Source organism: Canis lupus, chromosome 16 (assembly GCF_003254725.2).
Source record: "Canis lupus dingo isolate Sandy chromosome 16, ASM325472v2, whole genome shotgun sequence".
Classification (NCBI taxonomy): Eukaryota; Metazoa; Chordata; class Mammalia; order Carnivora; family Canidae; genus Canis; species Canis lupus.
Genome location: NC_064258.1, coordinates 39,865,330 through 39,884,271, shown reverse-complemented (window position 1 = coordinate 39,884,271; position 18,942 = coordinate 39,865,330). Strand labels below are relative to the sequence as shown.

The window sequence follows — 18,942 nt, the reverse complement described above, 5'->3', positions numbered from 1 at the left end:
ACATCCCATAATCTGTGGTCTATGTGTATACACATTAATACATAATTACTATGCATTTCTTAAAGTTGTGCTCATATATTTACAAACTTATTCTCCAACTTAAGTTCTTCCCTTAAAGGTAAAATCCACTGCTTACTTCCATACTCTCCCTCTTCTTCATTTGCTAAGACAGTAAAGTATTTCACAGCCACGCCACTAAAAAAAAATAACTGGATATACACATCTCAGTGTAAAATGTGCTTAAAAACGTTAGTGACATACATAAGTTATCTCAGAGGCAATTGAGAAATCTCACTTGGGCGATCATAATACTTCACAAAAATATGAGCTGCTCAATTTTTCATAATTGCGATATTCATTGTCACCTATATGTCATAGCCTACTAATTTAAAAGATAAATTATTACAACAGCTTCATTTGATGATGTCAAAGTTAATAAATCCACTGGAAATTACAGAATTTGTGCTCCTTTTATATTATTAGGTGTTATTACATATCAAAACAATTCTAAATGAAGTTGATTAACTGATGTTAATATAAAAAATACAGAAGCTGTTAATATTTTAAAAAGGTACTACATATGTAAATGATATACCACCAAGAAACTACAGTCACTCACAAATTCATATCACTTTACATGAGGATTCAAAAATTAGTGTAGTGATTGTATTCAATGTAATTAAGGAAAGTGACTATATTATTTTCCTATTCATGTATCTATTGCTTTCCATTATATTCTTAGAGAATATAACAAAATTATTTTTTAATGAATTAAATGTCTTTACGAAGAAATAGATACAAAAATATATACATAGACACACACACCCATGAATACCACCAATTCTTCCACATTGCAAAAGTCTCCTCCTGGGAAGTTCTAAAACAATGTTAAAAGTCTAGAACTCAGTATTTCATAATAGGCAATTTATTCTAGTAAATATTTTACAATAATGATAAAATCAGTTTCTTTAGCAAAAAAAAAAATTTTGACAAGTATTTTATCACATTTTAGGATCTCATGTCTACTGCTCTCATTTAAAGAACACATGATAATAGCTACCAGTATTGATCATCTGCTTATGTTCAAAGCACCGCACTAAGTAGTTTATATACAGTCTTATTTAATCCCACTGACAACTCTGAGATGTAGGTATTATACCTGTGTTTTAAAAGAAAGAAGTTAAAACTCAGGGAAGTGGTTTGCATCTTATACAATTAAATAGTGACTGAGTTGTAACTGGACCATCTGACCCAAAAACCTATGGCGGTAACTATTCCTTAAAAGCAACTAATGTCCAATCTTGGTTCCACATTCAACTAAGGATGCCAGTGTGGCCTCCTCCATATGAAGGGATACACTACTCATGCCAAGTCAACTCCTCTAGGACTTATGACAGTAATATTTATTGTAGTAAAAAGTAAGTTCCAACTGCTGTACTTGCTGGTTCAATGGTGTCAAATTTTGCATTGGGCATCAGGTTCTAAACTCAGCAAAGAATGAAGTAACATGTTCAAAACAACCCTGGAATACCTAGAAATGTACCATAATGATGACCAACCACTTTCCAATATTTCTAATAAAGAATGTTTTTCTTCCAGTATTGAAAGACACCACAGCCCTCCAAATCAAGGACTAAGATTGAAATCAAGTGATCTGAACTTCACAAATAAACTTGTATAACTTAAGTGAGTTTATTCTCACATACTACATTCCACATGTGTGCTCATTGAGTAAAGCATTAAAACTTCAAATATTTGTTATTTTGCTCTTTTCCTTAAATATGTATATTCTGCAATACTACCACGTAGTAGTAATAGACTCTCCAGTTTAATAAAAGCAGTTCTGGAAGACATCCTTTTTCTAATCCTTAACAATTTTCTCCCTAATTTTTCATTTAAAACATCTTTTATAAAAAATGTTAATGGAACAGATGTCATTTTAACTATACTAAATTAACAAATGTTTTCACCTGTTAAAAGTAGTGTATAATTGGATATTAAGATGCCTTGAAGATGTAGGCTTTTCAGATTTTCCTTCCAACTGAAAGTTACTGTGACCACAGTGATTTTCTTTCCTTTTTATTTTTTTTAAGATTTATTTTTAGAGAGAAACTATATCAACATGATGGAAGGTGGGGGAAGAGGCAGAGAGAAAAGGCTGGAGAGAATCTCAAGCAAACTCCCTGTTGAGCACTAAGCAGGCAAGGCTCCTCTCAAGACCCTGAGATCATGACCTAAACTGAAATCAAAAGTGGGATGCTCAAGGGTCTGAGCTACCAAAGTGCCCCAACAGTGATCTAAAAAGTAAAACATCAGAACTTCCATGGAATTCCTCAGCATTTTTTACTGCCCTCCAATGTGGCCATCTGCAGGGGGAGGGACAAAAAATTTTTTTTTTTAATCTCTTCTCCAAGAACTACTTTGGACACCTAAAACTCTTGGAATGTGGTATATAAATACCAAACGCTAAAAAATATACCTTTAAATTATATGTATGTATTAATATGTATATTATATGTATTTGTAAATAGTTTTAACAGGCCTTCTCTAAACCTCTTACCAGATCTCTACAAAGAATTTCATATGGCCTACTTTACCCTTAAAATTAAAAAGCTAAAGGGAAGAAGTTACTATTGAGTTCAGAGATGTTTCAGACAAAAAGTAAAGAGAAACATCATCTTGAGCATGAAGCTGTTTTTTCACTCTCTACCCAGCTATCAAGAAACTTGTGGTACTATTTTAAACTCGAATTAGATTTTGAGTCACGGGTGTAGAATACTTCACGGGGGGGGGGGGGGAACTATCTTGATTGAAAGCCAATACTCTTACTAAAATACTGTACGATTACAAACACTACTCCCATTTCCACACTAATTTTGTTTTTCTGATGCTGCTAGACTGAGTATCCAAGGCAAAGGCGCAGAACTTAAAATCACAAATAACTGTTTTAAACATAGTGACTTCAACCCTCTTAAAGTTCTTAGAGGACTAAGATTGAAATCGGGTGAGCTTCACAAACAAATTTAATCCATGTGAGTTTATTCTCACCATTAGGAGTTCAACATAAACAAAAACCTACAGCTTTAAAAATGCTAAAAATGTGTCACTGTGAATATAAACTACGAAAAAAACGCATTTCTGCTACGCTGCCCTGCTTCCTGAAACGAATAACGAAAGGAACTGGGAACCTGAACGTAAAACCCAGAGAGTCCTCCGGGGGTTTGCAAATACTCCGGAAAGGTTGCTTTTGCACCCAACACACCCCTTTCAGGGACTCAAGAGCACAAAGCTCGGCCTCTGAGGGTCAAAGCCGCCGTGAGTCTGCAAGGTGTGCGAGGCTCAGGCGCACAGTGAAAAGGGGCTGCTTTACTGCTTTTGAGAAAACGCCAGGCTGACCCCACAGCCGCGACCGCCAGGCCCACGGGCCTCCCAAGCCCCGCGCTCGCTCGCCGCAGCGCTTCCGCCGCCGCCGCCCACGCCCCGGTCGCCTAGCAACGCGGCCCGGCTGCCTAGCAACGCCGCCGCCCCGGCCCGCCCCGGCCCGCCCCGGCCCGCCCCGGCCCGCCCCGGCCGCCCCGGCCCACTTGCAAGGCCGAGGGATTCATTCTACCTCTTTCTTCTTCTGTCCTCCCCCGAGCTGGATGCAGAGAAGCAGCAGGAGGAGGAGAAAGGGAAAGCTCCCGGTGGGCAGGTAGCGCAGCCGCCGCCCCGCCTGCCTCCGGCGTGAAGGAGCGCCCCTGGCACCCATCGCCGCAGGGCAGTGTCTCCTCCACGCTCGGTAACCGTGCGCGCCCAGCTCCTACGGCGTCCGACTCCTGCCAGAACAGCCGCCGGGCGCCCCTGCCTGTGCCCTCGCGGGTGCGGGTGCCTGCGGCTTCGCCGGGGAAGCGGAGGCCGCGGAGGACGCGGAGGAGGAAACTGACGGCGCATCCGGTTCAGCAGGAGCGGGGACCCGGGAAGGCCCGGGATGGGGCAGGAAGTGGGCGTGGCGAGGGCGCGGGCGCGGGCGCGGGCCGGGAGCGCGCGGCGGCTGCGGACCCCGTGCGAGGGCCCGGGAGTGTGCGGGGGCCGCTGAAGTGCAGCCAGAGTGAGCTCCTGCTCACCTGGAGCCCCAGATGGACCTGCTCGCCCTCTGCAATGATGCAGGAGCCTGCTAAGGGATTCGTAAAGCCCTGGCCCCTCGGGCCGAGGGGCAATCACGGTTGGTGCCGTTGGGACGTTCTTGGAACCCCAGCCGTGGCCCACGTACGGAGCCCTCCCAGGCCTCTAACCTCATGCACGGAATATAACCCGGTGCATGCGTAGTAGCCGCCTGCGACTTCACCCCTGCTCCGTGCAGTCTCGCGGAGGGGCCTGCGGAGCCGCCCTCAGGCCACGCCCCCCCATTCATTCAGCCTCGGAGGAGGGGATCCTCTGCCCGAGGGCCGAGCCCCCGTACTCGACGCTTGGGGATGCAAAAATGCAAAGGCCGGAAAGAACAATGGAAGCAGACGGTTTACTGAACATCTTTTAGGGGCCAGGTAGTGTTAGGGGATTTCTTTCCCTTCAGTTTTGGGTTCTTGGTCAGGCTGAGTGGAAGGATGAAGAGGTGAGGGAGCAAAGCGAAGTTTATTGAATTGTGGACAGTACAAAGCTCTGAAAGGGAGGGGAGCCAAGAGGGTTGCCAATTTGGGGTTCAGATCTGGGGGGGGTTATGGGCTTGTTGGGGAGCTCTTTTAATCTGATTAACCCTCCACGCCCCCTTCGTCCAATCAGGTTTTTGTCATCTACCTATCCCGTGGGAAAGGGTGGAGGGCTCCTTGCACGTGGCAGGAAAGGCTTTGAAGGGTGGTTTCCTCATAGGACAGGGCCCCTTGTCCCTGCCTGCCTTTCTTCCAACGATCCTCCATTACTGTTCTAGTGTAGCATTGATTCTCCCTCAAGAATTCTCCTGTATCATGAAAACCTCTGATAGTCTAATGAACTCTATTGGCCCAGTCTTAAAACAGTATTTCTAACTGCAAAAAAACTAAATTCATAAGATACAAAGGCATCCCATGAAATGCCATTATCAAAATTAAGACAAGTCACCTCCTTTCAACTGCTCAACAAATATTTGTATTTGGGGAATGCCAGAAAGCAAAGGGAGATGTAAGAACCAACGTAGGGGCACCTGGATGGCTCAGTGGTTGAGGGTCTGCCTTCCGCTCAGGTCCTGATATATCCTGGGAGGAGTCTCTCATCAGGCTCCCTGCGTGGTGGTGGGGGAGGGACACCTACTTCTACCTCTGCCTCTGTCTCTGCTTCTCTCTGTGTGTGTCTCATGAATAAAAATAAAATCTTTAAAAAAAAAAAAAAAAAAAGAGCCAACCTAAAAACATCCAGACTTTGGGGCGCCTGGGTGGCTTAGTTAAAGTCTGCTTTCAGCTGAGGTCATGATCTCCCCTGTGTCAGGCTCTCTGCTCAGCAGAGGGTCTGTTTCCCTCTCTCTCTTCCCCTACCTGTCCTCCCTACTCTTTCTCTCCCTAAAATAAATTAAATCTTAAAAAAATAAATAAACATTCAGACTTTACAATGTAATTATGATTGATCAAGAAGCACAGAATTATAGGATCCTTGAACAATTAAGTAGCATAAGGGTTGTAAATAAATTCTGCAATCATATGAAACCTAGCAATGTATCTAACAGCAATTCTAATAAGTGTGATAATATTGAAACAGCAATGATAATAAACAATATTTTAAACTATCTACTACTGCTATATTATAATATGAAATTATTTGTAATTTTTACAGAAAACAAAACCATATGTACTGCTAATACTACCATGCTTTGCTTTCTGCTTTATAATTGGAGAAAAAAAAAGAGCTTTATGAGTGGTTAATAGAAATAGGGTTAAATTTCTGTCAATTCAAGTTTCCCAGATCCCCCCAAATTTCATGGACTCCAGATTAAGACCTCCTGTTCCATAACACCCTTATCAGATAAATCCTCGTGTAACAATTTTCATAAAAAGAAACTTAGGCCAGGAGATCTAACTCAATGTCATACAACCAGAAAATGGTATACCAGGAATTTGAACTTTGGCAGTCTTGCTCAATAGCCACTATCATTTACTATGCTATGCCACCTTTTTTAAAAGAATTTACAAATACATCTCTCTTCTCTATCTCCCAAGCTTTTGATTTCCCACTATTATGTGAATGTTTGTGCCCATAGTAATTGCAACCTAAAGACTAGCCCTTTCCTTTTTCCTTGAGACTTGTGAAAGTGACCTCCACTTTTATCTGTCTGGAGACAAGAAGAAATTTATGGTCTATATCAACTAAACATCTATATCAAGATACACTCGACAAAATCAAAATTCACCATCTGTTCCTTTGTATTCCAAACTTATTTTATTTTATTGTAATTAATAGTACCACTGTAACCGAACCAATGTGAGTTCACTCCTTGCTGAGTCACAGATGGAAACTACCAAGTGAGTTGTTGCATATAGGAAACTATTTTCAGTAAATACGGAGATTGTAAGAAATAACTTCTGAAGCCCTCACTCTCTGAGCAAGGGCTGATGGGTTCCTTTTATTCAGGGTCAGGAGGATTATTTTAAAAGGGGATCCTTGTCGTCGTATGTAGATGTGGGCATAGGGTCACACATGCATCTTAAGGAAACATGCCTATACATGCATTGTATATTATGTAAATGAGGCTTGTGCTCCTCCTAGAGCAGAGGTTTAGTATTATAATAAGATAAAGATAATTACTGGTCATTTTAAAGGTCACCCTGTGGCCCATCTGCACAGGTGCAAGTCAGGGACTCATGCTCAAACTGGTCTGAGTGGTCTGGGCTGACGGGAGGTCTTGTCAGGGCAGTTGCTGGTGTTTGAGGGGTGGTTTTGCTTTCCATTTGCCAGAGTTAAGAGATAAGGAAGAAGGAAGAGCTTAATAAAATGTAGGACAAAGGTAGGTGGCCATGAGCAGTAAAGGTCAGGTCTTGGATCTGGTTGATGACACCGTCATCCTCCTCATTACCAATTTTCAGAGCCTCCGAGCTGCCCATCCACTCCAACCATTCTGCCATCCATATTTGGTTTCCAAGTTACTCAGCCTCTATAGTGACTTAAGAAATCGTTTTCTTTTTTTTTCATTTTGTTACTCTAGCATTCATTAGAAAGGCATTGGACATCATTCCTAGTCCATTCTCCCCTTGCTTCCAGTCTTACCAAATTCCTCTACTAGCCTAATCCAAGACTTTTGAATCCTGCCTTCTTATATTCTGTTCTTGGTAAATGAGCCAGAGTGATCCTTTTAATACATAAACCAGTGTAAAGTACTTTCTCTGGGGGATCCCTGAGTGGCACAGTGGTTTAGCGCCTGCCTTTAGCCCAGGGTGCAATCCTGGAGACCCAGGATCGAGTCCCACATCAGGCTCCTGGTGCATGGAGCCTGCTTCTCCCTCCCTCTCTCTCTCTCTCTGTGTGACTATCATAAATAAATTAAAAAAAAAAAAAAAAAAAAGTACTTTCTCTGTCCTCAGCATACAAAGCTATCATTTTCTTTTTTTTAATAATAAATTTATTTTTTATTGGTGTTCAATCTGCCAACATACAGAATAATACCCAGTGCCCATCCCATCAAGTGCCCCCCTCAGTGCCCGTCACCCATTCACCCCCTCCCCCTGCCCTTCTCCCCTTCTACCACCCCTAGTTCATTTCCCAGAGTTAGGTGTCTTTATGTTCTGTCTCCCTTTCTGCCCATTTCTTCTCCCTTCCCTTCTATTCCCTTTCACTATTATTCAAAGCAATCATTTTCACTCTTAGGGCCCTACCGTTACTTTGTGCCTGGCTACCTTTTTCCTACTTTCCATTTTCTCACTCTGCTCCAGCCAGGCTAGTTTCTTTGTTTTCCTTAAATATGTCAAACATACTCCCTCTGTTCTTCACACTGTTGTTTCTTCACCTTTTTCACAGAGCTAGATGTTCACATGGCAAACCTTATCCCTTTATTCAGATCTTCTAAGATGTCATCCTGCCATAGGGAAGCAGAAAGGGAACCCATGGGGGGAAAAAATTGTTTTTTTAGCTCCTTTTCCTACTTTCTATTCTTTGCTAGGATCTGCATCCACAAACACACATACATGCCTTAATGTATGTCCTCCTTGTAAAGGATAAGGAGTTAATGATTTCTTTAGAGATAACACTTCAGGAATGACTGGTTAAGAATGACCAGGCAAGGCCATCATGTGTCTGTTTGAATGACACTAGACATTTCAACACCAAGATCTCCTGGTTCCAGAGAATAAGTGACTTATGATGAACATCTAGATCCTGTGCTTGTTCAGACCAGTTCTAGATACCTGAGAGGACACATGCACCAGACTACAATTGTTAATAAAAACCCCAGGTCCCAGAGATTCTTTTTCCTTTGCTTTCCCAGTCTTCTGAACACTCTGTCTATACCTGTACTCTCTATATATCTTCAATAAACTCTGCTGCACTTCCTATTGGCTCACATTTGATTTCTATCCTGCTGCACCTAGCCAAGGACCCTCTGGGCTGGTCCTGCTGGTCCCTCTCTGGGTCTTGAGGCCCAGCCTGCCTGCATTAGTCTCATCTCTTAGACAACCCCTTCTAAAAACTAAACTCCTTACTCTTCACACACACACACACACACACACACACACACACACACACTCTTAACTTTCATATAGCACTCATTACCTAAAATTATGCAATTGATTCATTGCAGGATTATGCAGGATTCAAATGTAAGCTTGGTAAGATAGGGCTTTCATCCACACTGTCTAGAATAATCCCTGTTTTTCCTTTTTTATAGTATCTATCACTAACTGACATTATACTTTTGCATTTATTTGTCTTTCCCCATATTGGAATGTAAACTCCAGGAACGTAGAGACTGTTTTCTTTGAGTCCACACTACACAGAATAGTGCAATTTTTTAATGCATGAATGAACAAATCCAGCCATTCTCTGTTTAACAGTAAAGTACAACACTAAGCATGTCACTGTCTTTAGTCCACAGACTCCTAGTTTCCAAAGGAGGTCCAATCTGGGATAATGACTTGGAGCTAAGTCAAACCCTTTACCTTTGCTGTAACATAACAGACTTCAAACTGGAGTTTACCCCAAGGACTACATAGGTAAATGGCTTTAAAAGAGCTCACTCCCAGGACACCTGGGTGGCTCAGTGGTTGAAGGCTCTGTCTTCGGCTCAGGGCATGATCCTTGGGTCCTGTGGAGCCTGATTCTCCCTCTGCCTATGTCTCTGACTCTCTCTGTGTCTCTCATGAATAAATAAATAAAATCTTTTAAAAAATATTTTGAACTCCAACAAAAAATACACACACACAAAATTCATTTCCAAAATCTCAACAATCCTGTGTTCTTTCCTAAAATTGATGAACTTGGAAGAAGTGCCTAAGATACAGGCTAATCTTATTTGTTCTTGCCTGACTTTGTTAGGACAATTGTCTTTTATCTTAGCTAAGAAAAGAAAAGAGGTCTCTCCCCTTCTATCCCCATTTTTTTGCTTTCAATAGTATTGAAAGAGGACAGGCTCTAGTTGTCAGCTATAGATCATTTAAAAATTGTTTTGTGAATAGATCACTATGCAATTTATTCAAAAGGAGTTCAAACAATTAGATGATATTGTGATAATAAACTCCTATTCCTGTCTCCTTATTGTGATCATAGTTCTTTAATACTTACTATAAGCAAAGTTAAAAAATAAAAATAAAATGTTCCTGTATATTATCTTATTCTAGCAATAAATAGTACTAATCCACAGACTTGCAAACACATTTTTTAAAACCTTATTTATTTCTGTAAGTAATGTTTTACCAATACACTTCTGCTTTTCACTTTTTCATGTTTACTACTATTTTCTCAAATTCATAATATATGTTGTTATTTTGATCAATTGGGTACAACTAATAACTAATGATAACTCAGTGCAAACGATAAATTTTAATATAGCCTCATGGTCAGAGGCTTATTTAAATCAAATTTCAATCCATACAACTTTTTTGCAGAGACTTTGAAGCATAAAAAATATATTAGGATAAAATTCTATCTGATTACACTGCCAGTAGGAGGTTAAATTGGTTTAACTACTTTATCAAAGCAGCAGTATCTACTAAAACTAAATACACCTATCTATGACCCAGCAGTTCCAAAGAGACATATGTTCACAAAATGACATATATGAATGTGCGTGACAGCCTTATTCATAAAAGCCCAAAGTTAGAAAGAGACCAAATATCTATAAACAGTTAAACAGATTATTTTGTGATGCAGTCATACTATATATCAATAAAAATGAACTGATGACCTCTATACATAACATGAATGAATTTTACAATATAAGGATCCAGACACAAAACTAATATATTTGGGTTTGTGGAAATAAAGACCAACCAAATGAGAACAGGCCGAGGCTATTTTTTCTTAGCTTACCATATAACAAGGGAGTAAGCCACTCCCACTTGAGTTTTGACAGACTTTTTTTTTTAAGAGATTTTATTTATTTATTCACAAGAGACACACACAGAGAGAGAGAGAGAGAGAGAGGCAGAGACATAGGCAGAGGGAGAAGTAGGCTCCACACAGGGAGCTGGATGTGGGACTCAATCCAGGGACTCGATCTGGGGACTCCAGGATCATGCCCTGAGCCAAAGACAGACACTCAACCAATGAGCCACCCAGGAGTCCCTAGTTTTGACAGACTTAAAGGCAGGTGGAGGAATAGCAAAGTGTAATAGTAGAAAAAAAGGTAGGCCTCAGGTAACCCTCGATTGGAGGTTATGGCTTGGAGGAAGCTGTAGGTGAGCTAAATAGAAGGAGGGCATCTTGGGGCAGCCCTGGTGGCCCAGCGGTTTGGCTGGGGTGTGATCCTGGAGACCTGGGCCCGAGTCCCACGTCGGGCTCCCTGCATGGAGCCTGCTTCTCTCCCTTTCCCTTTGCCTGTGTCTCTGCCTCTCTCTCTCTGTCCGTCATGAATAAATAAATAAAATCTTAAAAAAAAAAAAAAAAAAGGAGGGCATCTCTGTAATTGGTTAGGGCTGCATATTTGAATTTCTGTAGTTGGTCCTAAGTTGGAAACAGGAATAAAAATTAGGTGGATGTCAGTTTTTAATCAAGTCCAGTTGGTTTGGGACCAGTTGTTAAAGAAGTTCTTGTTTGGACTCCTGGATTGACTAGAGATAGCAGTCTGACCTCCTACAGGTCCAGGCTGGCTCCCTGGGGTGTTTATTATACACAAGGGGTTGGTTTCCTAGACATACTGAAGGTTATAGGCTAGAGTTCTATTTTTATATATGATCTGACCATGAAGTTGGTTGGTGTATTAAATATCTCAGGTAAAAAGTCAGGATAGTGGAAGAGGGCCGAAGAGGGCTCTGGAGTACTAGAAATAGTCCATGATCCATTTCTTGTTTTGATTGGTGGTTATTATATAAGTATATATTGTTTGTGCATATTTATTGAGACATTAGTTTGTGATTTATATATATATACTATATTTCAATAGAAAATTTACTTTTTAATAAAAAGTTTCATTAAAAATATAATTTCAGCCAATCAAAAAAAAAAATATATATATATAATTTCAGGGCACCTGGCTGGTTCAGTCAGAAGAGTGTGTGACTCTTGATCTCAGGGTTGTGAATTCAAGTTCCATGTTGGGTGTAGAGATAACATAAAAAAAATTAAATCTTAAAAAAAATAATGATTTTTTAGAAAGTATAATTTTCAAATCCCTTGGGGGCAGCGTAATGGAAATAGAAGTTCAGGAAGATAAAAAGATAATATAAAATATTCAATTGTTAAAAAGAGGAGTTCCTTCTTGTTTGTGAGTTTGTTTTTTAATGGATAATGATGGCTCTGATTTCCATTCCTTTGGAAATATTTATAAATATTTATAGGAATGCTGTGAATTTTATTTTGTTAATGTCAATATAACTTGGTGAAAATTGTAATCTTTGCAACATTTAAGCTTATAATGAAGACTTTTAGATGTTTACTTTAAGATGCACAAAGGGATATCCAGTCTTCTAAATTCTTTTGAAAGGATGTGATCAAACCGTTTTGAAGACCACATTCTACACACTCCTGCCTTTGTTACCGTTGCATCTTCGTAGAATGACTTTGTCTACACTCCTTATACTTCAAAATCTTGCTCATTCTTCAGTGCACAACTTAAATGTCATCTCTGTGATGTGCCGTGTCATAAAATAACATGGTGATTTTAGAGAAAGATTAAAATTATAATTTTAGGCCTCCTGAATACTATTCTTGAAATAATATTATAATAAAGGATTTACTAACACAGCTTACCATATATGTATTTAGGCATTCACAGAAAAAAAAATGAAGAAATCTGAAAAAAAAGAATAAATCTGTAAATTAAAACTTTTAACTGTAGCATTAAAATATAACCTATTAGTATATTAAATAAAACAATGCATATATCATAATAAACATATTGATAAACTATAATAAGTGTTAATAAACAGAAAATTACATGCATTATTTTGTATAAATATTTATATATCTTTGTAATGGGAGTGCCTAGAACACTCTAACATTTGTATTAATTACCAAATTTAACCAAAGTAACCACTCTTCTCTCCAGGCACAGGAGAAAAATAGAAACAGAAAGCAAGAACTATTTAGCTATCTTTTCTTTACGAGTGTTACTGTCTTATTTACATCTATTTCCAAGCATAAATATATATGCATATATATATATATATAAATTCAAATGCATTTGTATACTTTGCTCATCAATAGCTATTCTACAAAATTTAAAATTATGTTAGTGATTGTGATATTATGATTTATAATAAGACATGTATATCCGGCCTTTATCCCCATTTCTGGCACAGAACTCCTTAAAACACTTGAAATTTCCTAAGTGACTTAAGTGATAAAGATGTCTTTTATTATGTTAATAAGGTGACTTTTGGACTCCACCTAAGGGTGGGGGCTGGTTGCCTGGAGGAATTAACCATGTGATTAAAGGGTTGGAACTTTCAGGCCAACCCCTCCTCTCCAGGGAAGGGAGAGGGGATAGAGGTTGAATCAATCATGCCGATGTAAAAGCCCAAAAAGAGTGGATTCAGAGAGCTTCTAAGTTCGTGAATATGTGGAGATTCTGGGAAAATGGTAGTTAGAAAGGGCATGGAAGCTCCATGTCCCTTTCTTTATACAATACCCCAAGCATCTTTTGCATCCAGCTGTTCTTGAGTTAAATCTTTTATAATAAACTGGTAATCTAGTAAGTGAAATGTCTCTGTGACTTTTGTGAGCCACTCTAGCAAATTAATCAAACTTAAGGAGGGAGTTGTTGAAATCTCCAATTTAGCGCCAGTTGGTCAGAAGAACAGGTAATGTTAACCTGGCCTTGTGACTGGAGTTTGTGAGATGGTGGGGGAAAAGATGAAGTCTTGTAGGACTGAGCCCTGAACTCATGGGATCTGACACTATCCCCTAGTAGGAAGTATCATAATTGAGTTAAATTATATGACACCTACCTGGCATCTGAAAATTGTTTGGTGCTGTGGAAAAATCCCTGCCACACACTGGAATGTGGTGCGGAATCCTTTTAGTGATCAGTGGTGTGTTTTTGGTTTTGTTTTTGTTTCTTACTTAAAAATCATACAAGCACCCAAAGATTATCAACTAGTTTGCTTAATCATATGTCTAAAGCAGTCCTATCAATAGAACTCTGTGATTATGGAAGTTTTCTTTATCAGTGCTGTCCCATATGGTAACCACTGGCCATATGTAACTATTAGACATTTGAACTGTGGTTAATGCAACTGAAGAACTGAATATTTACTTTATCTAATTTTAATTAACTTAAATTTAAATAGCTACAGTGTCTATTATAGTAGTTGCTACTGTCCTACATAGTATAAGTTCTTAAAATTATTTAAGAGCCTGAAAGATAATCTTAGTTAATATATTAAGTCTTTGTGATTGGAGGCACTATAAGAATTTTATAAAATTAAACTTTACCACTTTTTTAAAGATTTATTTATTTATTTTAGAGAAAGAAAGAGAGAGCATGTGAGCATGAGCAGGGAGAAGGACTGAGGGAGAAGGAGAGAATCTCAAGCAGACTCCCTGCTGGGCCTACAGCCAAATGAAGGGCTCTATCTCAGCATTTAACCCTCATCTTGTATATATTTAAATATTGGGCTGATGTTATTTTTATTGGTAAACTAAATTTTATAGACTCGTTAAATAATGACAGAAGTTTTCTCATATGGGAACCAAGGTCTTTCTTAAACCTCATAATTATAGTAATGAAGGCTATTAAGTCAATGTACCTTTCAGCCACCACAATTTTGAAGTTAATATAACAATAATGTCTTTATTTCTTCAAAAAAACAACGTTCAATCTTTGTCTACACTAGATATTCCCAGAGTGCACATAAACCAGGAGTGATTTTTTCTTATCTATTACTCTAAAATTTCCCAGCGTTAGAAAACAGAGAGGCAGAAATAGAAAAATTAGAAGTTCAAAGAAGCCAACTACAAACAAATATTAAATTGTCACTATAAAGAGCTAATTATGTCCTATCTGCAAAGGAGGAGACAAAGTTTAGATGCAGGAAAACCCAGTTTGACATATATACACAGAAAAGAGAAAGTCCTTGGCAATTTTTTCAAGCTGTACAATTTAAAAGCCTGGGATTTTGGAACCCCAAAGAATAGAGCTGAAATGGAAAAGGAGTCTTCTACATGAAATAAAGTGACCTCTCTTTTGTACACAAAACAATCTTCTCATGAGTATTTCTTCTCCTTTTGTTCTAAGATAGCTACTGGATGATTGTCCTGCTAAAATCAAGTGTGTGGGAAATATCAGAAATGGAGACAGAACATAAAGACTCCTAACTCTGGGAAACGAACTAGGGGTGGTAGAAGGGGAGGAGGGCGGGGGATGGGGGTGAATGGGTGGCGGGCACTTAGGGGGGCACTTGACGGGATGAGCACTGGGTGTTATTCTGTATGTTGGCAAATTGAACACCAATAAAAAATAAATTTATTATAAAAATTAAAAAATAAATAAATAAAATCAAATAAAATCAAATGTTTCCCCCAGTGGTCACTGCAATTCCAAATTGCCTCTGCAAAATACTACCAGTTGGAGGATAAGTATGCATTATACTTAGAAAAAAAAAAAAAAAGGAAACAGGGGTTTGGCCAGAAAGATCTGTAGTTTCAGACAGAGAAGACCCCATGAGAACTCTAGTGGTTAGTAAGGTTGGTGCTTGGAGAACCTGTGCTGATTGGGGGCCAGACAAAACTGACTATGGGCATGTGACTCTGAACAAATCATTTCTTACAAAACTGGGAGGACCCCTTACAAGGTTCTGAAATGCTGGCCTAAAGCAACCTCTACCCTAAGAACATCAGTCTGAGGATGCCTTTCTGAACTCCCCTCTCCCTCAGCAATGGCCTAAGGATAGACTTCCAGACTCACCAGATCTATGTCCAGACCCCCATCATAGACTGTTCTTTGTATAGACGAAATCGGCAAACCTCAGAAGTCAATACCACAAGGCAAAAGAGCAATTCACCAAAAATGCAATATAAACCCATCATATGACCAAAAAAACCCAAAAGAACTTATTCCTAAGAAGACAAAAGCCCAGGGCAAAAAAATCATGATGAACTATTAATTAGAGCTCAGCTCAGAGTAAAACTTACCTCCCACCTGTGGCCAGAGTGACATTTTGAACACTTAAACAGAGATTTCTAGGACATTATTACTGAGTCTAAAGTTCTGGTCCAACAGTGAGAGTCTCAGCTAAGCCTTGGTGGAATCTCTGTTTCTTTTATTATCTACACAACACAGCCAAAGTCAGACTGTGCTGGGTTTATTGGCTGATTGCAAATGTTCCTTCCTCATTCCATGAAGAGTTACGGGGAATCTAAGTAAGAGAGTGTTTGAATGGAAATGTTACAGCATTTAGATTTGTTTCTAATCTTTTGGGGAAGATTCGAGGACGTGTGGTTCTGTTCTGGACTCAGAACTGTCATGAGCAGGAGAAATTCCATGGAAGGGTATCTTAATAATTTTTGCCTAGAAGATGAAAGGAAAAAAATAAAATTAAATATAAAATCGATCAGAAAAGTAACAGTCACTTATATTAGCTGAGAGAGGTGGATGTTTGGTCATTTTTGTGGTTTATGCAGTGCTCTTGTGTCAGACAAGATTATGGAAGAGACTCATATTTGTCTCACTCTGTCATGGTCACAGTGGAATTCAGTGGAATTCTTTTTTTTTTTAAGATAGATTTATTTATTTATTTATTTATTTATTTATTTATTTATTTATGATAGACATAGAGAGAGAGATTGATAATGGCAGAGACACAGGAGGAGGGAGAAGCAGGCTCCATGCAGAGAGCCCGACTTGGGACTCGATCCCAGGACTCCAGAATCACGCCCTGGGCCGAAGGCAGGCGCTAAACCGCTGAGCCACTCAGGGATCCCCGGAATTCTTTTATATTCAGCAGAGAAATACCAAGGCCTGTTAGAGCCAGATCAGCTCCAGGCTGACTATAGTCCAGGAACAGATTGGCTCTTTCTCATTTTAGGCAAAATTATCTTAATTTCCTAATCAAAAAAAACCCTCAGAAACAAAAAAACATAGAATTCTTGTGAGGATCAAGTTAACCAATAGATACAAGAAAATTATTAGAAAGCTCAGAATATATGAACTCTTCATTAATATTTGCTGGTGTTATCATCATTTACCATCACATTGAACATATGTTTGCTTCTTTCCCACTGAACAGTAAGCACTTGGAGCTGTATTTATCTTTGTATTCCCTACACCAGTGTGTACGCCCTACACCAGCACTATACAAAGCCGACTATTTGGGAGCATGGGCTGTGGAGCAGGACTCTATCACTTAACTAACCACATGTCTGTAGGCAGATTACATCACCTCTCTGTTCCTCAGTTATTGTAAAATGAAGATAGTAATAACACCTTGAAGGTGAAAGAAGGGGATACATGCCACGTGTTCAGAAGAGTACCTGACACATTGTAAATGCTATACATCAACTCCCATTGTGGGTGTAGGTATTCAATAAATATTTAACTGACTCCAGACATTAATTCTTCTTTCTACCAGATACTAGGGTCAAAACAGGAGTAAGGGAAAGACAGATATGAGAGGATAGTCCATTTCTAAGAAACATATATATATATATTTAGCATGTTTCCATTGGAGGGATGAGGCAGTCAGTGACATATCTGTGTCTCAAGCTGCTGTGTGGTGAATAGACTGGCAGAGGGGGGAAGGGGGTGACGGGAATGAAAGTACAAGGAACTGACCTTACATTTCAGCCTCACCTCCTAGTACCACATATGATATAATACAGGAGCATCAAAAAAATTTTAACCCATAACTATTATACAGATGCTTTTATGGAATATACAGAGGAAAATGTAAAGGGAAAAACCCTAGAGCTCCAAGAAACACAGTAAAAAACCCTGATGGTTAAAAATATCAGGCACTAATATGTAATCCTAATTGCCTTTTCTCGTTTTTCTAAATATATTCATTTATTAGATATATCTAAATAATTTTAGTAATTTGCAAACAATTGACTACTTAAAATAAGTTTTTTTATAATTAGTGTGTTTCCTAGAGATATTCCAAAATAAAAGTAATTTTGTATATTATTATAAATTATATTCAATTATTTTAAACTTTATCTTAATAAGTAACGGGAGCCTTGAAGCATTATGTCTATGTAATCAACAGAATTTAGATTATTTTTATAAATATTGCTAAACTTCAACTAATACCACTTCCCGTGGCATTAACTAAAACATTTTCCTTTATTCATAGAACCTAGCTGCATTTATAAAAATTCATTGCACGTGATCTTTTAATTATTGTTCAATTTCTGCCCTAGAATTTCTATTAAAATCAATACAAATTCATATTTGAAACACAGAATTAAGGAAGAGTCTAGTAAAAGATTTACCAAACAAATTATAGTTCTAAAGAGCATGTACCTGCACAATTACATTCAAAACCCATGTTTGGGATATTTTCAGAAACAACCCTCAACATATTTCATTATGTTGAACATATGGTTAACTCAAACAGCCTTTCACTTATTTGTTCAGCATGCTCCATGTATCTGAAAGGTCAGTGGAGCACATGTTAGCACCAAGAAATATCGTTTCAAAGGACTGTTCATTGGCTAGTAATTGGGGGCCCACTCTAGTAATTGGGGAGCAAGGGAAAAGGCATTATTTTTTAAAATTCTTACGTATCAGATGCTGTGAAGTCAAAGTCCAAAATCTGGCTGCTTTTTGGCAGGATGATTCCAGAGCTTTCTAGACTCACTAAGAAAATTCAACTTATCTTAATGAAATTATATATCGAAGCCAGGTACGGACATGGACAAATGATCGAAGCTATTTAATTTAAGCAATCTGTAGCAAGGTTTTAGAAAGAGAAAAGAATCCAAGGGGGTCACAGGAATGTGTAGAGAGTATCTCTGAGATTCTAAAATAATCAAAGAAGTGTTCTACAGAGCCAGGAAAACATTGGAAAAGAAATTATGAAAGCAGTTGAGCTTAAGAGATAGTTTCACTATCTTTATTATGCCAAACATTTGAGCTTGGACACATGTGAGTTTGCTGCAGAATACTTAACAGTGTTATTTTCATTTGTGGTTCTCATAGTTTTAAAATGCTATAATTTCTTAGATACAATGACCAAGTTAACTTATGTTTTATTTCCTTTCAATTTCCTGTTCTTTTGGACATATAAAAAGCTGAATTGAACTTTTAAAATTAATGAGCAAAAATAGATTGAATCTCCAAATACATGACTTTCTTCCTAATTTATCTCCTAAACTCACCAAATAAGGCAACTTCTATGCTTGTATTCATATGCCAAT

At 38.7% G+C, this 18,942-nt stretch overlaps 1 protein-coding gene across 5 annotated transcripts in view; it reads right to left on the bottom strand.

Moving 5' to 3' along the window:
• TUSC3 (tumor suppressor candidate 3) overlaps positions 1–18,942 on the bottom strand; it is a 287,831-nt gene that overhangs the window by 220,024 nt on the left and 48,865 nt on the right. For 3 of the 5 annotated variants that reach the window (XR_007402703.1, XM_025474220.3, XM_049095030.1), the window contains exon 1: positions 3,611–3,949. The exons of 1 other annotated variant lie outside the window; for it this stretch is intronic. Coding sequence is in view for 3 of the 4 variants with exons in the window: in XM_025474220.3 (XP_025330005.1) it covers positions 3,611–3,748 (138 nt within the window). In the remaining variant the exon portion in view is untranslated. Of the gene's footprint in view, positions 1–3,610; positions 3,965–18,942 lie in introns of those variants that run through there. One more of the 5 variants, XM_025474284.3, reaches the window with a different exon arrangement.